Here is a 22,094-nt window from a genome sequence, read left to right on the forward strand (position 1 = left end):
TCTTTTTTTTCGCATCGCAGTGAAAATCAGCTTAGAGCGCATGCGCAATGTTCGCACTGCGACTGCGCTAAGTAATTCTGCTATGAAGAAAGGATTTTTACTCACGGCTTTTTGTTCGCACCGGCGAACGTAGTGTGATTGACAGGAAATGGGTGTTACTGGGCGGAAACACGGCGTTTTATGGGCGTGTGGCTGAAAACGCTACCGTTTCCGGAAAAAACGCAGGAGTGGCTGGAGAAACGGGGGAGTGTCTGGGCGAACGCTGGGTGTGTTTGTGACGTCAAACCAGGAACGACAAGCACTGAACTGATCGCAGATGCCGAGTAAGTCTGGAGCTACTCTAAAACTGCTAAGTTTTTTTTGATCGCAATATTGCGTAAACTTCGTTCGCACTTTTAAGATGCTAAGATACACTCCCAGTAGGCGTAGACTAAGCGTGTGTAACTCTGCTAAATTCGCCTTGCGACCGATCAACTCGGAATGAGGGCCCATGTTCAAAGTCATGCAGTCTCCAGAGTCATAAACTAACTGAGAAATCCATCCTGCAGGGTTGTACTGGAGAGAAGAGGAGCAATTTACACTACAACATGACTACTTCATACAAAATCTTTAAAGTAGGCCCATTTTTTAGGTTGAACTGATATTCAGGAGAATGCAACATAAGAAGTCTCTGGGAACGTTGTGTCTCGTGCCTCTCTGATGCCTTATTGATGTTACTAGCTCCTATTGAGTGGATACAATGAATATAGGATCACATTTTTAGCCTCCACTGTGTGTTGGTAACAGGTCCACTGTAGCGCCTTAGTAGTAAATACAGAACTGGAATAATAAAGGAGGTAGAAAACGCTTGCAGATTAGTGTATTAAAAAATACTGAACTCAGCATGCAGGTCCTCTGAGAATTTGTCCATTTGCTAAAACATATGTTCACTCTCTCTCCGTAGACAAACAATAAAAAAAAAACAGCCCATTAATCCTCAGAGCTGATTCTTGCACTGTATGCAGTGACATCACAGCGTGAAGAGTGAAGAGCGGCGTTTATTGGAACATGAGATGAATAATGCAAATGTGTGAATTACATATAACGCAGAAAGAAAACAGACTTTCTGATGTGCAAAGTAAATCTCCAATACCCACCAGCAATTCAAACTAACATAGCACGCATATGCTCACAGCCATACTACATCTTCACATAGCTGCTTTCATTACAAGAATGGCAGCAAATATGTAATTCTCAGTATTTACAACAAATTAAATTATGACTAAAATGTTCAGTGTCAGATACGTACAATTGAAAGACATTATTTTTTTTAGCAGCAGTGAAACCCACAAATTAACCATTCCAATGAATCTCCATTAACCCTCATAGCTGTATGATATCAGCAAGCAGATCTGAGCAATGTTCTGCAACCGTTCCCCTCCCCTCCAGAATTAAAAGCGCTGGAAGAGGATATTAAATGGTAGCGGAGACATGAGACGCTACAGACACGAGAAGCATTGTGGAAGATTTGTATAGTGCAATGTTTAAACTGCTCCCGTAAAAAATATATTCTGCCGGAAAAAATAAGACACACGGTGCGAATCATCACTAATAGAAATTCATTCCATAACTTGTTCATGAACACAGCAGAGGATACACGTAAAGTCAACAGACTCATGGGTAACGAGTTTGACACTAAAAGGGTTGGGCTATCTCACGCTTACCTTTAAGTAGTGTCTGCCCCTCCTTGATATTTGGTGATACGAGAGCTGTGTAACCTTCCTCAGAAAAGCCTGGTGTGCAGCTGTGCCGTGCGGTAACATTCCCAGTGTGTGCCTATGGGCAAAGCACCACAACAATTTGTTAGTGTGTACAACAGAAGTGGCACACCTGTGTAACTGATAACATTACAATGTAACTTCTGAGGGAGTGTTACAACAAGTAATCCATGCACTATATTTCAGGTGATAATCAAGCCTTACATCATCGCAACAGCCAATTGAACTTAAAATACCCATAAAGGTTAACTTATTCTGCATAGTAAATATGAATGAGAACTGAAATTTACATACGCCATAAAGAACAAGAGAAGTACTGTTCACCCATACAGGCAAACTGAATGTGAAAATATACTAAGAGTTACATACAGAATGAAAAATAAAATTACAAAATAAGAGAAGTACAGTAGTTCTTCTGTACAGTATGCTATTGTAGGCTCAAACAGAATAAAAAAACAGATACTGAGAATTACACCCGGCATACAGAATTGCAACAATAAAAAAGTCACTATGCAGTTGTCTACTCTAACAGAATATGAACTAAAACATATCAGGGGAAGCAGTACTATGTAATAAAACATATTGTGTAACTGAGGTGATACAATGCAACTGGCCATGGATGCACAAAAAAATAAAAATTCTGATTTTATATATATATATATATATATATATATATATATATATATAAAGAACTAAAGAAATGCTACAGTGCAGCTGGACAGTGATAAACTGACAAGCTGAAACTGTCTATGGTGTCGGTTCTTATGATCCATAGCACACATGATCATCCAAATGTATCACTTACTGCTGCACAACCCTTCAGTACACAAAAACACACGATGCAAAAGATCAGTGTAAAGATCAGTGAATTACATGTAATCAGTCTGATGAGACATTCTAATTCCCTGGCATATGGCAATATTCAAAGGAAATATTCCAATTACAGGAAATTTGAGTGCATTAACTTCTGAGAAACATACAGTGGTGCATATATGCTGCCACTCAGAGACAGGAGAGTTAAATTTATGGTTCTTTTCCAGAAAAATAGCAAACATTTCATTTCACAAAGTTTCACATGAAATTCGTATTTGTTCAGATTATATCTCCTTGGTAGCAGTTCTCAATCTGTCTTTTGGGATGGAATATGTAGCCGCAGACAGCAAAGACTATAATGACCCTGATTAGCTCTAACAGCCTCTGCGCTCTTATTTAGGGGGAAAATATACTGCAATTCAAAAACTCCTTCCTTTGCTCTATTATTTAGGGACAGAAATAATGCAATTCCAAAGCTGTCAGAGGACAGTAATGTGAAATTCATGTTACCACGCACTTTAGAACAGAATTTTCCACATTGTAACTGTATGGGTGCATAAGGGTAGGAATAGTATAGTCACAATTGTGGCTCTAGTGATAACCACCATAAAGAATAATACAGACAACTTTGAAACTTTTCTTATGAGTTGAAACATTGCAAAAAGAATACTAGGCTTGGTGATATGTTTAATGTTAAATCGTGTTTAAAACAACTGGATTATGGTGCAGTTCATTTGTAAAATACAAATCAAAAACCAGGAATAGATTGGGCATGATTCTGAGAATTCCGCCAGCAAAATCCATTTTCTAATGTCTGAGCGCAGGACTATAAACTACTGCTTCAAGAAGCTAAACTTACAGATAAGATTTATTACTTAGGCCCCTCCTGCTTAATGCAAATATGCAAATTAGAATTTGGAATCTTTAGTGTATTCAGATGGACTTACTGTAAAAGATTCATTATTTGACTAAAATGCATATGGATTCTTTGTTATTGCAGTCATATATTCACATATCTAGAAGTTAATTACATGTAGATCACCAATGACTAGCTGGCTGATGCTGAAAGATGGAGACTGCTACTAGGCATCTGGAAAGAAGGTTACAACTGAGGAATTAACTGTTTTGACATGAAAACGATATCATTCAGAAGTAACCTATAATGAACAGTAAGCAGAAATTAATGTACTTAATATATTAATCGTATCTCAATCATGTCATGAAAAGAAGTGCAGACAAATAGAATGCTACAAACTATTCCGAAAAATCCTGTTTGCAGCCTTTTTCATTCTATTACTAACATCATGCACTATGTCAGCTGGTAACAAAATCTGACTGAAGACACTATATGATAATACAGCAGGTCTTTCAACAGACATCAGAAAAACAAACTCGCACGTCTTTTTAACACCAATACACTAGTTGTACAATAGTATCGACCATTCTGGGAAGGAAGGGGGGGGGGGGTAATAGGAAGTAATTAGCAGTATTTTGTAAATGGCCAATAGCTAGGGAGACGAAGGACAGTGGTGACAGGTGACCAGCTATAGATACAGACCAAAGTAATCTGTGACGATACAAATCAGAAGAGGTAAAAAGGGATTACAAAAACTGGTTCTATGAAAGAGACCCTGTACGCTACAGTTAGAAGGGACAAGACAGCTGATTTTTCAGTGTAAAGCAAATATAAGACCGGTTTTGGGAAGCATATGTGTTTCAGAAGTCTACCAGGTGAACTTTCATTTATTTTGTAGGAGACCATTCAGAGAATGAGAATATCTTCCTACAGCACAGAGACCACAAAGAAATCCAAAAATAGAACTTGACGCACGTTTATTTCACCTCCCAATGAATAAATAACAGATAATACACCTGCAACAGAAGCTCCAGTATATATCCCTAAAACTACTTTGACAGTTCAGTCATGTCTGGGGTGTACTGTATATTGTTGAAAGAAAGGCATGCAGATTAAGAAACATTATAACGTGTTATTCAATTCTTTCAGTTCTTTTATAGATTGTGAAAGTAAAAGTAGTATTTACTATTTTGACTATGCTAAAACTACAAATATATGACATAAAGAAGGATAATTACTGTATATAGGAAGTTTTGGCTTTCCATCTCTAGCAGACTTTACTCCAGACAGTACAGTCTCCAGACCGTTTTAACTCCTTCAGTGCCATACATGTAGACCAGGCTTATTTTTTTATCTTCATCTAATCAAAAAGCCCCAGTACACAGTCTGCTGTCAGTAGTTGTAGCACAACAAATGCAAGCCACAGGTTGAACAAACAGTTAATTAATCATTTTACAAAGAGAATGGTTTTATGCCCTTTTCTGGGATGTATTTAAAATATATATATAAAAAATTTGCAAAGCGCAATTTTTTATTTGGGAATTTAACAAGCTTTTTTTCTTTTATGAAAGAAAGGACAGGCTGGAGGCTGTTATCCTGTAGTACCAGTGGCTCAGCCGGCTCAGGTCACTGAACCAGAGAAGAACAGAAAGCAAGGATTTCAGCAGAGAGGAAAACTGTAATTTAAAATTCCAATGAGGAGAGATCTGTGCAGCCTAGCGAAAGGGGAATCTGATACAGAACATTTGCAGCTATCAGTCAATGAAGTCTTTTGCGTTTCTATCATTTATTCCCTCATATACCACACAGCTTTGTGCTTGGATTACAAAACATTTTGTGTCACCAGTTATCATAGCAGCGAAATGAAGTATTAGGTTCTTGGCAAGCTTCACTGCAGGTCACAGGACATGTGTGTTGTAAAGAGACCAAGCAGACTCAGTGACACTTTGTAAAGCACAGAAATGTTTGTCACACTGGTAACACTGCATCTTTATTACTGTCACCCCATTCAGTGGCTGAGAAATCTGCAGAGGATTCCAAGCCGGAGGTTTTCTGCATTCAGTCCTTGGGAAAGCAGATCTGTAAGGCATTCCTCTGCTGTCATTCCCTCCCATTGTCCTGCATAGAGGCTTCTGTGCAACTGGTCAATCTATTCATTTCTGTAAATTGCTAGCTAGTGGTTTATTAAATATCTTATAAACAACCTGCAATGAGAGATTATGCAGTCTGTATCTCCCTCTGCAATGCACAGTCTTCCCATCTACTTACAAAAGCAGTTACACACTGAAAGGGTTAAACAGGGTATGCAAATGGCATTGCCCTAAAAGTTGCCCTATCTGCCAGTGTATCACATTACTGTATATAGGAACCATTGGATCTGAAAGCAGGATAATGCAGATGACCGTGTACTCAGCTCCCCAGAGTCTCTCTATAGCTGAGAGAAGGGATGGGAGACTGTGCTTTGTTGAGTCTGTCACTACTACTACCCACACAAATCAGGGCTCAGTATTGATACATCAGTGCCAAGATGTCGGCAGTTCGTTCTAATAAGCAGGTGCCCTAGTGCCAGTCGGGGGAAGGGTGACTGTACTATATCTGAGTGGTCAGATTCTCCATCTCCAAGTTACAGTCACATCCCTTCACTGCTCAGTTTTGCAGATGTGAGACGGTCACATATTCCAGCAGGCAGCAGTGCAGGGCAGTGACCACATACAGATGTACCCCACACTGAACTTCCACCTGAGAAGGGACATAGTGGTATGGAGATCAAGTAGCCTGGCTGACCATCTACAGGGTGTGCACACAGTTGCATATGCCCATTTAACCCTTCCACCCACAGAGGGCTATGCCAATGCTGGCCACACTGGTAGGTAGTGGTACCAGTCTTTGAGCCGATGCCAAACAAACCCATTCCACTCACATAGACGTATATACCCCCACCCCCAGCTCCCTGTGCCCTCTGGTCACAGCATTAATAGTAACAGGACCAATTAATGATCTTCTTTCATAAACATACCCAACTAACCCTCTCACCCCATGCCCACACCTGGGCGCAGTTCCATGCATGATTAACAATTTATGTCCGTTCAGGAGCCTATTCTAAGGACAATTTCCCCCTGTCACTCTCAGATTATACACTGTACCATAGTTACCCCTTTTCATTCATACAGGTGAACTCATTCATGACCATTTAATACTCTCCACTGAGGGGCATATCATGTGCCAGTGGTGCCAAGGCAGGGGGCACACAGCAGGCTATACTGGGTTATACGATACAATGCTCTAAGTGTCAATGAATGAAAAAATTCTGCCCACTTACCCCCAGTGCCCCTGGAAGGGCCAACAACAGCAGCAGAGCGCTCCCGGATCCCCCTGACATCTTACTGGCAGACGGGACTCTGGATCCTAGAGGCCAAGTGTCCGGCTCACCCCCCGTTGTTGGCTGGAATGTCAGTACCCTCCTGTCCTTTACGTCCCGGTGTGAGGCTCCGCTGCCCCCGGGCGCTGCCGCTTGCCGCCCTGTCTCTCCCCCGCTCTGAGCTGCAGGTGAACGGGCTGCACCAGCTGAGCGCAGCACCGCCCCGCCCACTCCCGCTAACTGACACTCGCGCCACGCCCCCACAGCGGTCCAGGCATCGAAGCCGCGCCCCCACAATGTGGCTGAGTGACAACATATACGAGCCCATCAACGTGCCGGTGCCAGTGAGCAAGCCCCGCCAAGTGTTCTGATTGACAGCGACGCCCCGCCCACCCGTGCACTGTGAGGCTGAGCGGCAGCGCTGCAATGTATCTGGACACGGGGTATGGCGGTGCTGCTGCTGCTGCTGCTGCTGCCGCCGCTGCCGGGGACTCAGCGACAGTCTCACAGCAGCACAGATCCGGTGACATTCACGGTGGGTGAGCGGCAGCATATCGGGGCCGTATGGGACTTACAGTATGAGATGTACGGAAGAGGAATATGACTCCTAACAATTATATATAAAAACGCATGGAGGAGAGGGATCACCGGTATGCCAGCAACTGATGAGATAATTTAGTCTTGCATACTACACTCACAGTAAAAGGGAGCATGGAGGCTTGCTCAGATGCGGTTCTTGCTGCTGCCTTTGCTATCTTTTGCAATAAACAATTGCGATTAGATGCTAGTATGGGCCATACTTGCCTACCTGACCCTCTCCATGAGGGAGAAAATGCTCTGTTCCTGGACTTTCCTGGTAATGTATGATTGCCATCACCTGTGGTGAAACACCTTACTTATCAATTAACTAGCTCACCACAGGTAATGGCAATCATACATTACCAGGAAAGTCCAGGAACAGAGCATTTTCTCCCTCATGGAGAGGGTCAGGTAGGCAAGTATGGTATGGGCAGAAGCTAACCTGAGCATGGGGATGCCCACTGCTGTTCCATCATTTCCGTCCAATGACCATGCTGTAAAACTGCAGAATGATACAGCACTGTACACAGATACTATCATTTCCATCCCACTGTGTATAATTGCTGATGCATCAGTACCATCATTACACATCGGGTCCGATCGGAGAGTCTGAGTGCCCCTGAAGATGCGCAGGCTGAGCTGCTCTCCAGGGACGCTGAGGGCTCTCCAGTAGCAAGTAAGGGGGGTAATTCCAAGTTGATCGCAGCTGGATTTTTGTTAGCAATTGGGCAAAACCATGGTGGTCATTCCAAGTTGTTCGCTCGGTAATTTTCTTTGCATCGCAGCGATTTTCCGCTAATTGCGCATGCGCAATGTTCGCACTGCGACTGCACCAAGTAAATTTGCTATGCAGTTAGGAATTTTACTCACGGCATTACAAGGTTTTTTCTTTGTTCTGGTGATCGTAATGTGATTGACAGGAAGTGGGTGTTTCTGGGCGGAAACTGGCCGTTTTATGGGTGTGTGTGAAAAAACGCTGCCGTTTCTGGGAAAAACGCGGGAGTGTCTGGAGAAACGGGGGAGTGTCTGGCCGAACGCTGGGAGTGTTTGTGACGTCAAACCAGGAACGAAACTGACTGAACTGATCGCAGTTGCCGAGTAAGTGTGGAGCTACTCAGAAACTGCTAAGAAATTTCTATTCGCAATTCTGCTAATCTTTCGTTCGCAATTTTACTATGCTAAGATTCACTCCCATTAGGCGGCGGCTTAGCGTGTGCAAAGCTGCTAAAAGCAGCTTGCGAGCGAACAACTCGGAATGAGGGCCCATGTGCACTGCAGGGGGTGCAGATATAACATGTGCAGAGAGAGTTAGATTTGGGTGTGGTGAGTTCAATCTGCAATCTAAATTGCAGTGTAAAAATAAAGCAGCCATTATTTACCCCGCACAGAAATGAAATAACCCACCCAAATCTAACTCTTTCTGCACATGCTATATCTGCCTCCCCTGCAGTGGACATGGTTTTGCCCAATTGCTATCAAAAATCCTGCTGCGATCAACTTGGAATTACCCCCTAAGATCGCAACAGGTAATTTATGCACGCCCCCAAAAATGGAGTCTGAACAGCCATGATACGCCAGTGTTTACCCAACCACTCCCTTTCCCACCCCCAAACGCTGTCTTCCTGTCACACACTTTTCAGTTCATTCCTAGGTGCGACCACCATCGCAGTTCACTCGCTGCACATGCGCACTACGGCTCAGATGCATGAGCAGTAAGAAAACATTGATCGATGTGCGTACAATAGCCGCTGTGAGACCACACCTGAATGAACCTCTTGATGCAGAAGGAGCAATACAGAGGAGAAGCAGCAATGTATAGGAGCTGTGAGAGACACTAATGTTGATCAGAGGTGTATCTAGGGGTCAGAGAGCCCCTGGCAAAGTAAAGGGCTGACCCCACCATTTGAAATAGGGGAGACATGCTGAAAAAGCGGAGTGGTCTTGTGGGGAAGGGGCATGGCCACACAATAGTACCCCCAATTCAAATTACACCACACAGTAGTGCCCCTTACATAACACCGCGTAGTAGTGTCTCTTATTTACATCACACGATAGTGTCTCTTATTCACATTAAACCACACAGTAATCCCTGTATTCACATTACACCATACAGTATTGTCCCTTGTTCGCGGTACGTCACACAGTAGTACCCCTTATACACGTTTCGCCACACACTAGAGCCCATTAATATTATGCTACACAGTAGTACCAGTTATACACATTATGCCATACAGTAGTGCACCTTGCACATTATGCCACACAGTAGTAGTTCCCCTTATGTATCATACCCACACAGTTGTAGTGCCCATTACACATGCCCACACAGTGGTAGTGCCTCTTAAACATTATGCCCACAGTAGTGCCCTTTACACATTACGCCCACAATAGTGTCACTTACACATTATGTCCACAGTAATAGTGCCCCCAACACATGCCCACACAGCTGTAGTGCCCCTTATACATTATGACCATACAGTTGTATTACTACCTGGTGTACCGCTCTTTGCAGTGCCTGATCTGGACATATGCACAGCAGGCAGGAGCCACTGTTACTGGCGCCGGTGTCTGGCACCACACCACAGTGATTAAACTCAAAATTAACAAGGGCTGCTGGAAACAGTAGTTTATTTTGAGTACTGTAGTGCATTGCAGTGCTGGACACTGGCAACTGTCTGCAGTGCAAGTCTCTGGGACAAGCACTGCACAGGACAGCACACAAGGTATAATAATAATAATTTTATTTATACAGCGCTTTTTCTCCCATAAGACTCAAGGCGCTTTACAGACATCAAAGACATAGCATATGGTACAGCGGATTAAGTATTACAGCAAGTAGAAAAGCCACACTGAAATGAAAGGAAAAGAATACCTACAGAGCTCAATAGGCATAAAGCAGAGTTGGTAAAGTCATTTTGGGTAATAAATTCCATGGGTTATACATTCCACCCATGAAAGATACCAGGTGAGGCAGCCATCCCACTGGGAGATCCTCCTTCTGGTGACTGGCTTAAGGAGACTCAGTTGATCCGGGTGCCAGGGAGAAGGGTTACGAATGGAGCTAGCTCCAGTCGGGGAGGAAGGGGACGTGGGGGTGTTGGTGGGCCTTGTTACCCAACCTCCGGGAAAGCAACAACTGTCTGTTCTATAACCTTCGCCCAGTCACATTACAGATGGCTGCCATCTTTTGACCCCCCCGCGCCCAATGAAGTCCATCGGGCACACTGAGTAACCGACCCCCTGTGGCTGCCACTACTATTGGATTCTACCCCCAGGCTGCGTGTGACACCGCTGGCCGGTGCCCCTGCTTGGTTGGCGCCCCTGGCGAGTGACATCCTGGCCAAGGGATAGATGTACCCCTGATGTTGATATACAATGTTTAGGAATAAGGCAAATCAATTGCAGGTGGTGACACTTCGCGACCACCAATATTGCCAATTTTGGAAAAGAAAGAGAAATAGACAGAGGCATGGAAAAAGAGTGAGACAGAGAGACATGGGGTAAGAGAGAGAGACGGAGACAGAAGCATGGAGAAAGAAAGATACTGTAGACAGAGAAACATGTAGACAGATACTGGCCCCTTCACTGCCCACCTTGCAGTATCACAAACTGCCCCCTTCCTTGGGCATCTAACCGCACCACCTCCCTCTCCTTCAGCTCCAGCTGTCACAAACCAAGCGAACACAGCGCTGCCCTGCTGGGCACTCTCTCACCCAGTGCCGTTTCTTACGGCAGACGAGCCGTGCCACCGCATGGGGCGCCCGGCGCGACACTTTGTCCCCCATTGTGCTCCCCCTCCTCTTCCGTAGTACTCTGCTCGGGGGCGGAGTTTCATGGAATGACACTGTTGCATCGTGACGTCACGTTGCAACTGCATCATTCCACGAAACTCCGCCCCCTTCTCCTTCCTCTTGCTGCAGCTGTACCTTTCTATAGGAAACGGACAGACAAGCAGTCAGCAGTGTTTCATGGGATCACCTTCCTCTGCAGAGCTATACAATACATATTTACAGTATATATATATATATATATATATATATATAGAGAGAGATATAGAGATATTTATAGATATATATAGATATATATATATATATATAGATAGATATATATACCTACCAGGTGACCCAGATACATATATTTCTAAGAGGGGAGGTAGTTTGCACAATGGTTAGCAATGTGGCAGCGAGCGTGACACCCAGCACATGAAACCCTGGCAACGAGCATGACACACAGTGCATGAAACCCCTTGCAACGAGCATGACACCCAGCGCATGAAACCCCTGGCAACGAGTAGGTAATTTAAAAGTAATTAGAAGCTTGGTGTGTGGCATAATATGGTGCAGGGGGCATAATATGGTGCAAGGGGCATTACTGTGTGGGGCTCTATATGGTGGATTTTTTTTGTTCCTGTGGTGGCCGAGGTCTATTGTTGCAGGGTCAAAAATTGGGGTGTAAGGCACTCTTTTCCTGTGAGGCTACACCCATTTTTAATGAGGTCACGCTCTTTTTTGAGAGGCCATGCCCCATCACCGGGAGTGCGCAAAATACTTTTTTCCCGTTTATGGGAGGGGGGAGGGGGGGGCTGATTTTTAATGTATATGGGGGGGCGTAATTTTCACTGCCTGCACTGGGAGCCAAATTGTCTAGTAATCTAGTAACGGCCCTGCTCTCACCACTCCCGTTCCGGCATAGCCGCGTGTCTCCCTGCTGTTTTGCTCATTTGTTTATGTACTCTGTAAAGGGCGCTGCAGATCCCTTGTGGCGCCATATAAATAAAGGATAATAGTAACAATAATATCTGTTTCCTGGCTGCTACCTTGTTTTGTTGACTGTATGAGAGGGGTAGCGGTTGGACTGACCGTTAGTGGTCTCCTGAGGTAGCAGACTTAGAGGCAGAAGCTGTGCCGGTGGGGCTCTCAGGCTGTCACAGGCAGAGGTGGCTGCCGCAGGTCAGAGCAAGAGCTGGTGTGTGAACGGAGGTGAAGCCATCCTTTAGCCTGGAGCAGGGTCTGTTAGCCGCAGGTGACTGGGACATCATCCCCTGTATCTCCCGGAGATGGTGTCTCTGTGAGCCCTGTCAGGAGGGTGTTCCTGTGTGCTCCTTGTGCTGCCCCTTTCCCTGGAAATTGACATAACTAGTTATATACTTGCCTAAGAAAACCTTTTATATCCTTCCTATTTTCATCAGTCCCTGCTGCTCTGTTATGGTACTCAGGCAATGTTGCATCATTGCGTCATTAGGTGTGCGATGCTTCCAGGAGTCTGGGACATCTACTGTGTGCTGATGCTGCGGAGAAAACTTCAGAGTGACATCTCCACCGTGCATGATGGGAGACCGTGGCAATCCGCCTCTGTACAGAACGAGTATGTACGGCAGCAGGGGTGCCAAGGATCATGTGGGCCAGGTCTCTACCAGAACTCGGGCCCTGCCCTTGTTATGCCACTGATTGTAGTTCCCTAATTTACATGATGTCACAGTGTAAGGCTGCTTGTACACAGACCCGCCATCAGGGGGATGCTGCGGGCACAGCTGTCCCGGGCCCTGCCTCTCTAACAGAGAGAAGAGGGCCCAGACCGCTCATGCTGCCCGCCGCGATGCTCCGCCCACTATTCATTATTGAGATCTGGCACTGTCACAGGAGGGGGAGAGGACGCTGCAAGCTTCTATTGTAAACGTCCCTCCAAAAATGGGCGCCGCCTCAGAGGAGACAGTTATTAAAGATACTAGAGGAGGCTTCTCTAGTATCTTTAATAACTGTCTCCTCTGAGGTAGCGCCATTTTGGCAGGGACTTTTCAATAGAAGCTTGCAGCATCCTCTCCCCCTCCTGTGACAGTGCCACATCTCGGTCATAAAAGGGGCGGAGCTACACGAAATGGAGGGGGCGGGGCTACATGGGACCAGGCTGCTACCTCATCTGCTACAGCTCCGGCCAGCCTGTGATAGTAGGTAAATTGAGGGAGAGTGAGTGGGAGCCAGAAAGTGTGTGTGTGTATGTATATGTGTGTATGTGTATATATATTTCTCTATCGTCCTAGTGGATGCTGGGGTTCCTGAAAGGACCATGGGGAATAGCGGCTCCGCAGGAGACAGGGCACAAAAAGTAAAGCTTTAGGATCAGGTGGTGTGCACTGGCTCCTCCCCCTATGACCCTCCTCCAAGCCTCAGTTAGGTTTTTGTGCCCGGCCGAGAAGGGTGCAATCTAGGTGGCTCTCCTAAAGAGCTGCTTAGAAAAGTTTAGCTTAGGTTTTTTATTTTACAGTGAGTCCTGCTGGCAACAGGATCACTGCATCGAGGGACTTAGGGGAGAAGAAGTGAACTCACCTGCGTGCAGGATGGATTGGCTTCTTTGGCTACTGGACATTAGCTCCAGAGGGACGATCACAGGTACAGCCTGGATGGTCACCGGAGCCTCGCCGCCGGCCCCCTTGCAGATGCTGAAAAGAGAAGAAGGTCCAGAATCGGCGGCAGAAGACTCCTCAGTCTTCTTAAGGTAGCGCACAGCACTGCAGCTGTGCGCCATTGCTCTCAGCACACTTCACACGGCAGTCACTGAGGGTGCAGGGCGCTGGGGGGGGGCGCCCTGGGCAGCAATGAAAATCCTTTTTTTGGCAAAAAATACCTCACATATAGCCTCCGGGGCTATATGGAGATATTTAACCCCTGCCAGAATCCATTTTTAAGCGGGAGACGAGCCCGCCGAAAAGGGGGCGGGGCCTATCTCCTCAGCACACAGCGCCATTTCCTCACACAGTTCCGCTGGTCAGGAAGGCTCCCAGGCTCTCCCCTGCACTGCACTACAGAAACAGGGTTAAATCAAGAGAGGGGGGGCAAAATTTGGCGAAATTGTGATTTTATAAAAGCAGCTATAAGGGAGCACTTATTATAAGGCTATCCCTGTAAAATATAGCGCTTTGGTGTGTGCTGGCAAACTCTCCCTCTGTCTCCCCAAGGGGCTAGTGGGGTCCTGTCCTCTATCAGAGCATTCCCTGTGTGTGTGTGCTATATGTCGGTACGTGTGTGTCGACATGTATGAGGACGATGTTGGTGAGGAGGCGGAGCAAATTGCCTGTAATGGTGATGTCACTCTCTAGGGAGTCGACACCGGAATGGATGGCTTATTTATGGAAATTACGTGACAATGTCAACACGCTGCAAGCCGGTTGACGACATGAGAGGGCCGGCGAACAAATTAGTATCTGTCCAGGCGTCTCAAACACCGTCAGGGGCTGTAAAATGCCCATTTACCTCAGTCGGTCGACACAGACCCAGACACGGACACTGATTTCAGTGTCGACGGTGAAGAAACAAACGTATTTTCTTATAGGGCCACACGTTAAGGGCAATGAAGGAGGTGTTACATATTTCTGATACTCCAAGTACCACAAAAAAGGGTATTATGTGTGAGGTGAAAAAACTACCTGTAGTTTTTCCTGAATCAGATAAATTAAATGAAGTGTGTGATGATGCGTGGGTTTCCCCCGATAGAAAATTATTGGCGGTATACCCTTTCCCGCCAGAAGTTAAGGCGCGGTGGGAAACACCCCTCAGGGTGGATAAGGCGCTCACACGCTTATCAGAACAAGTGGCGGTACCATCTACGGATAGGGCCGTACTTAAGGAGCCAGCTGATAGGAGGCTGAAAAATATCCTAAAAAGTATACACACACATGCTGGTGTTATACTGCGACCAGCGATCGCCTCAGCCTGGATGTGCAGAGCTGAGGTGGCTTGGTCGGATTCCCTGACTAAAAATATTGATACCTTTGACAGGGACAGTATTTTATTGACTATAGAGCATTTAAAGGATGCATTTCTATATATGCGAGATGCGCAGAGGGATATTTGCACTCTGGCATCAAGAGTAAATGCGATGTCCATATCTGCAAGAAGATGTTTATGGACACGACAGTGGTCAGGTGATGCAGATTCCAAACGGCACAAAGATGTATTGCCGTATAAAGGGGAGGAGTTATTTGGGGTCGGTCCATGGGACCTGGTGGCCAGGGCAACTGCTGGAAAATCCACAGTTTTTTACCCTAAGTCACATCTCTGCAGAAATAGACACCGTCTTTTCAGCCTCAGTCCTTTCGTCCCTATAAGAGTCATATCTGCCCAGGGATAGAGGAAAGGGAAGAAGACTGCAGCAGGCAGCCCATTCCCAGGAACAGAAGCCCTCCACCGCTTCTACCAAGTTCTCAGCATGACGCTGGGACCGTACAGGACCCTGGATCCTACAAGTAGTTTCCAAGGGGTACAGATTGGAATGTCGAGAGGTTTCCCCCCTCGCAGGTTCCTGTAGTCTGCTGTATCTCCCTCCGACAGGGAGGCAGTATTGAAAACAATTCACAAGCTGTATTCCCAGCAGGTGATAATAAATTTACCCCTCCGACAACAAGGAAAGGGGTATTACTCCACACTATATGGTGGTACTGAAGGCTAGGTGAGACCTATTCTAAATCTGAAAAAATTGAACACTTACAAGGGTTCAAATCCAGATGGAGTCACTCAGAGCAGTGATAGCAAAGAACAAGGGGACTATATGGTGTCCCGGGACATCAGGGATGCTTACCTCCATGTCCCAAAATTTGCCTTTTCTCACCAAGGGTACCTCAGGTTCGTGGTACAGAACTGTCACTATCAGTTTCAAGACGATGCCGTTGGATTGTCCAAGGCACCCCGGGTCCTTACCAAGGTAATGACCGAAAGGAGGATTCGTCTTCAAAGAAAATTGACGACCTCCTGATAAGAACAAGGTCCAGAGAACAGTTGGAGGTCGGAGTAGCACTATCTCAAGTAGTTCTACGACAGCACGGGTGGATTCTAAATATTCCAAAACCGCAGTTGTTCCGACGACACGTCTGATGGTCCTAGGGATGATTCTGGACACAGTCCAGGAAAAGGTGTTTCTCCCAGAGGAGAAAGCCAGGGAGTTATCCGAGCTAATCGGGATCCTCCTAAAACCAGGAAAAGTGTCAGTGCATCATTGCACAAGAGTCCTGGTAAAAATGGTGGCTTATTACGAAGCGCTTCCATTCGGCAGATTTCACGCAAGAACTCTTCAGTGGGATCTGCTGGACAAATGGTCCGGATCGCATCTTCAGATGCATCAGCGGATAACCCTATATCCAAGGACAAGGGTGTCTCTCCTGTGGTGATTACAGAGTGCTCATCTTCTAGAGGGCCGCAGATTCGGCATTCAGGATTGGATGCTCGTGACCACGGAGGCCAGCCTGAGAGGCTGGGGAGCAGTCACACAAGGAGTGTGATCAAGTCTGGAGAATTCTCTCCACATAAATATACTGGAGCTAAGAACAAATTTATAATGCTCTAAGCTTAGCAAGACCTCTGCTTCAAGGTCAGCCGGTATTGATCCAGTGGGATAACATCACGGCAGTCGCCCACGTAAACAGAAAGGGCGGCACAAGAAGCAGGAGGGCAGTGACAAAACTGCAAGGATTTTTCGCTAGGCGGAAAATCATGTGATAGCACTGTCAGCAGTGTTCATTCCGGGAGTGGACGACTGGGAAGCAGACTTCCTCAGCAGGCACGACCTCCACCCGGGAGAGTGGGAACTTCATCGGGAAGTTTTCCGCATGATTGTGAACCGTTGGGAAAGACCAAAGGTGGACATGATGGCGTCCCGCCCGAACAAAAAAATGGGACAGGTATTGCGCCAGGTCACGAGACCTTCAAGCGATAGCTGTGGACGTCCTGGTAACACCGTGGGTGTAACAGTCGGTGTATGTGTTCCCTTCTCTGCTTCTCATAACCAAGGTATTGAGAATTATAAGACATAGAGGAGTAAGAACTATACTCGTGGCTCCGGATTGGCCAAGAGGGACTTGGTACCCGGAACTTCAAGAGATGCTCACAGAGGACTAATGGCCTCGGGAGCTAAGAAGGGATTTGCTTTCAGCAAGTACCATGTCTGTTCCAAGAGGAACCGTGGCATCGGCCTTTAAGAAAGGACCTGCTCCAGCAGGGACCTTGTCTGTTCCAAGACTTACCGCGACTGCGTTTGACGGCATGGCGGTTTGAACGCCGGATCCTAAGGGAAAAGGCATTCCGGAAGAGGTCATACCTACCCTGGTCAAAGCCAGGAAGGAGGTGACCGCACAACGTTATCACCACATGTGGTAAAAATATGTTGCGTGGGTGAGGCCAGGAGGGCCCCACGAAAAAATTTCAACTAGGTCGATTTCTGCACTTCCTGCAAACAGGAGTGTCTATGAGCCTCAAATTGGGGTCCATTAAGGTTCAAGTTTCGGCCCTATAGATTTTCTTCCAGAAAGAATTGGCTTCAGTTCCTGAAGTCCAGACGTTTGTCAAGGGAGTATTGCATATACAGCCCTTGTGTGCCTCCAGTGGCACCGTGGGATCTCAACGTAGTGTTGGGATTCCTCAAATCATATTGGTTTGAACCACTCAAATCTGTGGATTTGAAATATCTCACATGGAAAGTGACCATGCTGTTGGCCCTGGCCTCGGCCAGGCGATTGTCAAAATTGGCGGTTTTGTCTTACAAAAGCCCATATTTGATTTTCCATTCGGACAGGGCAGAACTGCGGACTCGTCCCCAGTTTCTTCCTAAGGTGGTGTCAGCGTTTCACCTGAAACAACCTATTGTGGTGCCTGCGGCTACTAGGGACTTGGAGGACTCCAAGTTGCTAGACGTTGTCAGGGCCCTGAAAATATATATATATATATATATATAATTAATTCCAGGACGGCTGGAGTCAGAAAGTCTGACTTGCTGTTTATATTGTAGGCACCCAAAAAGCTGGGTGCTCCTGCTTCTAAGCAGACTATTGCTCGTTGGATTTGTAGTACAATTCAGCTTGCACATTCTGTGGCAGGCCTGCCACAGCCAAAATCTCTAAATGCCCATTCCACAAGGAAGGTGGGCTCATCTTGGGCGGCTGCCCGAGGGGTCTCGGCTTTACAACTTTGCCGAGCAGCTACTTGGTCAGGGGCAAACACGTTTGCTAAATTCTACAAATTTGATACCCTGGCTAAGGAGGACCTGGAGTTCTCTCATTCGGTGCTGCAGAGTCATCCGCACTCTCCCGCCCGTTTGGGAGCTTTGGTATAATCCCCATGGTCCTTTCAGGAACCCCAGCATCCACTAGGACGATAGAGAAAATAAGAATTTACTTACCGATAATTCTATTTCTCGGAGTCCGTAGTGGATGCTGGGCGCCCATCCCAAGTGCGGATTATCTGCAATACTTGTACATAGTTACAAAAATCGGGTTATTATTGTTGTGAGCCATCTTTTCAGAGGCTCCGCTGTTATCATGCTGTTAACTGGGTTCAGATCACAGGTTGTACAGTGTGATTGGTGTGGCTGGTATGAGTCTTACCCGGGATTCAAAATCCTTCCTTATTGTGTACGCTCGTCCGGGCACAGTATCCTAACTGAGGCTTGGAGGAGGGTCATAGGGGGAGGAGCCAGTGCACACCACCTGATCCTAAAGCTTTACTTTTTGTGCCCTGTCTCCTGCGGAGCCGCTATTCCCCATGGTCCTTTCAGGAACCCCAGCATCCACTACGGACTCCGAGAAATAGAATTATCGGTAAGTAAATTCTTATTTTATTTTTTATGTTTTTAATATATAGGCGGCTACCCGCCATGTTTTTGGCCGCAGTGTCTGTGTGTGACGTCAGGAGGCAAATCTGAGAAATTGGTATGCAACTTTATAATCTAGGTCCAGGCTCCCTTAAGCCTTTGGGCCCCATTGCACCCACTGTAGCCCATGGCTTGTGACCAAATGCCAGTAGGCAATCTCGGTAGGGCCCAGTGAGAGGGAATAATGGAGGAGATGTAATGCATGGAAACTGTGAGAGAGAATAATGGACATGTGTGGGGACAGTGAGAGGGAATAATGGAGGAGATGTAATGCATGGAAACTGAGAGAGAATAATGGAGATGTATAGGGAGAGTGAGAGGGAATACTGGTGGAGATGTATGTGGACAGTGGGAGGAAATAATGGAGGAGATGTAATGTAAAGTAATGTATGGGGATAGTGAGAAATAACAATGGGGGAAATGTAATGTATAGGGGGGTGGGGGTCAGTATGGAAACCCGGCAGTCACAATCCCAACAGTCAGGATGCTGACAAAATCCTGAAAGATCCCAGTAAGTATTTTAACCCTAACCCACCCCTATCGCAGCTGCCTATCCCTCACTGTCCCTTCCCGCAGCCTATCCCTTACTGTCTCCTCCTGTAGCCTGACCCTAACCTCCCCCAAACCTGCAGCCTAACCCTCCTCCTAGTGCCTAACCCTGAGACCAGTACTTACTGGGGGGATTCTGCTGTTGGTATTCTGACTATCGGGATTCCAACTGCCGAGTTCCTGACCACATTCGATGTACTGTATGGGGACAGTGAGAAAGAATAAAAGGGGATAAGTATGGGGAAAGTGAGAGAATTATGGGGGGATGTAATGTATGTCTGCTTAGCCACCTCACTGTTACCTTTCAGGAACACTCTTTTTTGTGTCTCTGTATGGTAACAATCGGGATGATGCATGAGCTGACCAACTCTAATGCGTGTGCAGAAGAAAAAATATTGGGGGTGATTCAGACCAGATCACTGGGCTGCTAAAATTGTTGTCCTGCGATCAGATAGTCGCTGCCCAAGGGAGTGTATATTCGCCGTGCAAGCGTGCGATTGCATGTGTACGCCGAGCATCTAAAAATCCCTCAGTCAGCGGACAGCTGCAAATCCATTCACACCTCACTCACTATTGAATGGTTTGTACTAGTGTGTGCAGTCTGTGCGCAGCCCAGGACTTACTCCTACAGTGCGATCAGAACAGGCTGATCGGGTTCAGAGCTGACGTCACACGCCCTCCCTGAAAACGCTCGGGAACGTCTGCATTTTTCCTGACACTCCCAGAAAACGGTCAGTTGCCACCCACAGACAGCCTCCTCCTGTCAATCAACAGGCAACTGGCTGTGCGATTAGAATTTTCACTCCAGCCTATCACTGATCGGCGATGCCTGTTATTGTTTACCGATGCGCATGCGGCGGTGTGTGCAGTTAATGGCTGATTGCCCGCTGTGCAAAAAGGTACAGCAGCGATCAGGTCTGTATTGGGTCCATTGTCCATTTTCCTGAATATCTGCATAGTGTGCCAAAGGTTTGATAAAGCGGTAGTATTTCAAGTTAGCAATTGAAAGATAGCTTTCTGGAATATATAGATTTTGCATGGGATCATCGACCTCCAGGGCCATAACTAGGGGTGTGTGAGCGGTGCTGCTGCCTCACGTCCCTACATCTAGCTAGCAGATTGCCAGTCTCTCTGCTGCAGCATTGCCCAGAGCATCCTTTAGATGCTTCCAACAGGCACCCTGTAGTCTGTGCAGCTACCCGAAGTTTGCTGCACTTTGTGATGTCATGGCACAGTTTTAAGAGAAACAGACCAAAAATGCAACCATAGTTTAAGTAGGAACATGCAGTGGTGGTTGGTACACTGGCGTAACTATCGTTGGTGCAGGGGATACAACTGCTACTGGGCCAGGCTGCCTCCAGGGCCCGCTTCTCCCCCTACACCCAGACAAGCCCACGCAGAAGTGAGCAGTGCACTGTCTGCAAGTCACATGGTGCGGTGAGGACGTCCCACGCTGGGGCTCGGTCTGAGCCTCTTTCTCTGCCTGCTGCTATTATTTATGCGTGGCAGAGCAGGAGGAGAGAAGGCAAGCTGGGAAAGGAGAAGGGGTGGGCTGGATTAGGAGATGTGTGGCCAGAACAAGGGGGGGCACTGTATGAGTAGCAGAGCAGAAGAGAGAACGTTTGCTTTTCATGGGGGGGGGGGGGCTTAGGAAGGATAGCATCAGGGTAATGAGGGTGGAACAACGGGGTATGGGTCTTGAGTGACAGGGCAGAGGGAGGCGTCGGTGCAGTCCGCCAGTTATTCAGATATTGGGATCAGATGTTTCCCTTCTATCTGTGTCAAATTGGGCCCCGCCCACTGCCTCAGAGTTCCGACCTCTTCAGTGTGCCACAGTTACCGCAGCGTCTAGGGGGTGACATTGTGGCAAAGGCAGGGGATGTGTCTTCACACTGAATCTGTGAGGACTTGAGCAGGTACTGACTGGAAGCTTTAACAGACAGTTACAGTGGTTGCTGGAGGCAGACGTGTGAATGGCAGGCAGTGAAAGTGGGAACAGGAGCTGGGAGTGGCAGGCAGTGAAAGTGGGAACAGGAGCTGGGAGTGGCAGGCAGTGAAAGTGGGAACAGGAGCTGGGAGTGGCAGGCAGTGAAAGTGGGAACAGGAGCTGGGAGTGGCAGGCAGTGAAAGTGGGAACAGGAGCTGGGAGTGGCAGGCAGTGAAAGTGGGAACAGGAGCTGGGAGTGGCAGGCAGTGAAAGTGGGAACAGGAGCTGGGAGTGGCAGGCAGTGAAAGTGGGAACAGGAGCTGGGAGTGGCAGGCAGTGAAAGTGGGGACAGTAACTGGGAATGGCAGGCAGTGAAAGTGAGCACATAACCTGGGAATGGCAGGTAGTGAATGTGGGGACATAAGCTGGGAATGACAATCACAATCTTCCCCTCTTCACCCTGTCTCTGTCCCCCTCTCATTACATTTCTCCCCTATCCACCCCCCCCCCTCCCCCGCCTTGCACTCATACTTGTGTGATTCTCCAGAAAGTGAACATAAAGTTCTGTGCATCACACGCTTTTATTTTTTTTACCTTTTAAACTGGTCTGTTAAGAAATTGTTGTTA

At 46.8% G+C, this 22,094-nt stretch overlaps 1 protein-coding gene and 1 long non-coding RNA gene across 4 annotated transcripts in view; one reads left to right on the plus strand and one right to left on the minus strand.

Annotated features, from left to right (window-relative positions):
• CDH4 (cadherin 4) overlaps nt 1-7,061 on the minus strand; it is a 1,018,047-nt gene extending 1,010,986 nt beyond the window's left edge. For both annotated transcript variants that reach the window (XM_063959329.1, XM_063959328.1), the window contains exons 1-2: nt 6,746-7,061; nt 1,704-1,815 (exon numbers count right to left, since the gene is read on the minus strand). In XM_063959329.1, the coding sequence (XP_063815399.1) occupies nt 1,704-1,815; nt 6,746-6,805 (172 nt within the window). In that variant the 5' untranslated portion in view covers nt 6,806-7,061. The remainder of the gene's footprint in view (nt 1-1,703; nt 1,816-6,745) is intronic.
• Nucleotides 7,052-22,094, plus strand: part of LOC135055359 (uncharacterized) — a 155,002-nt gene continuing 139,959 nt past the window's right edge. For both annotated transcript variants that reach the window (XR_010243723.1, XR_010243724.1), the window contains exon 1: nt 7,052-7,319. This is a non-coding gene — a long non-coding RNA (uncharacterized LOC135055359). The remainder of the gene's footprint in view (nt 7,320-22,094) is intronic.

The sequence above is a fragment of the Pseudophryne corroboree genome, chromosome 3 (assembly GCF_028390025.1).
Source record: "Pseudophryne corroboree isolate aPseCor3 chromosome 3, aPseCor3.hap2, whole genome shotgun sequence".
NCBI classification, from domain to species: Eukaryota; Metazoa; Chordata; class Amphibia; order Anura; family Myobatrachidae; genus Pseudophryne; species Pseudophryne corroboree.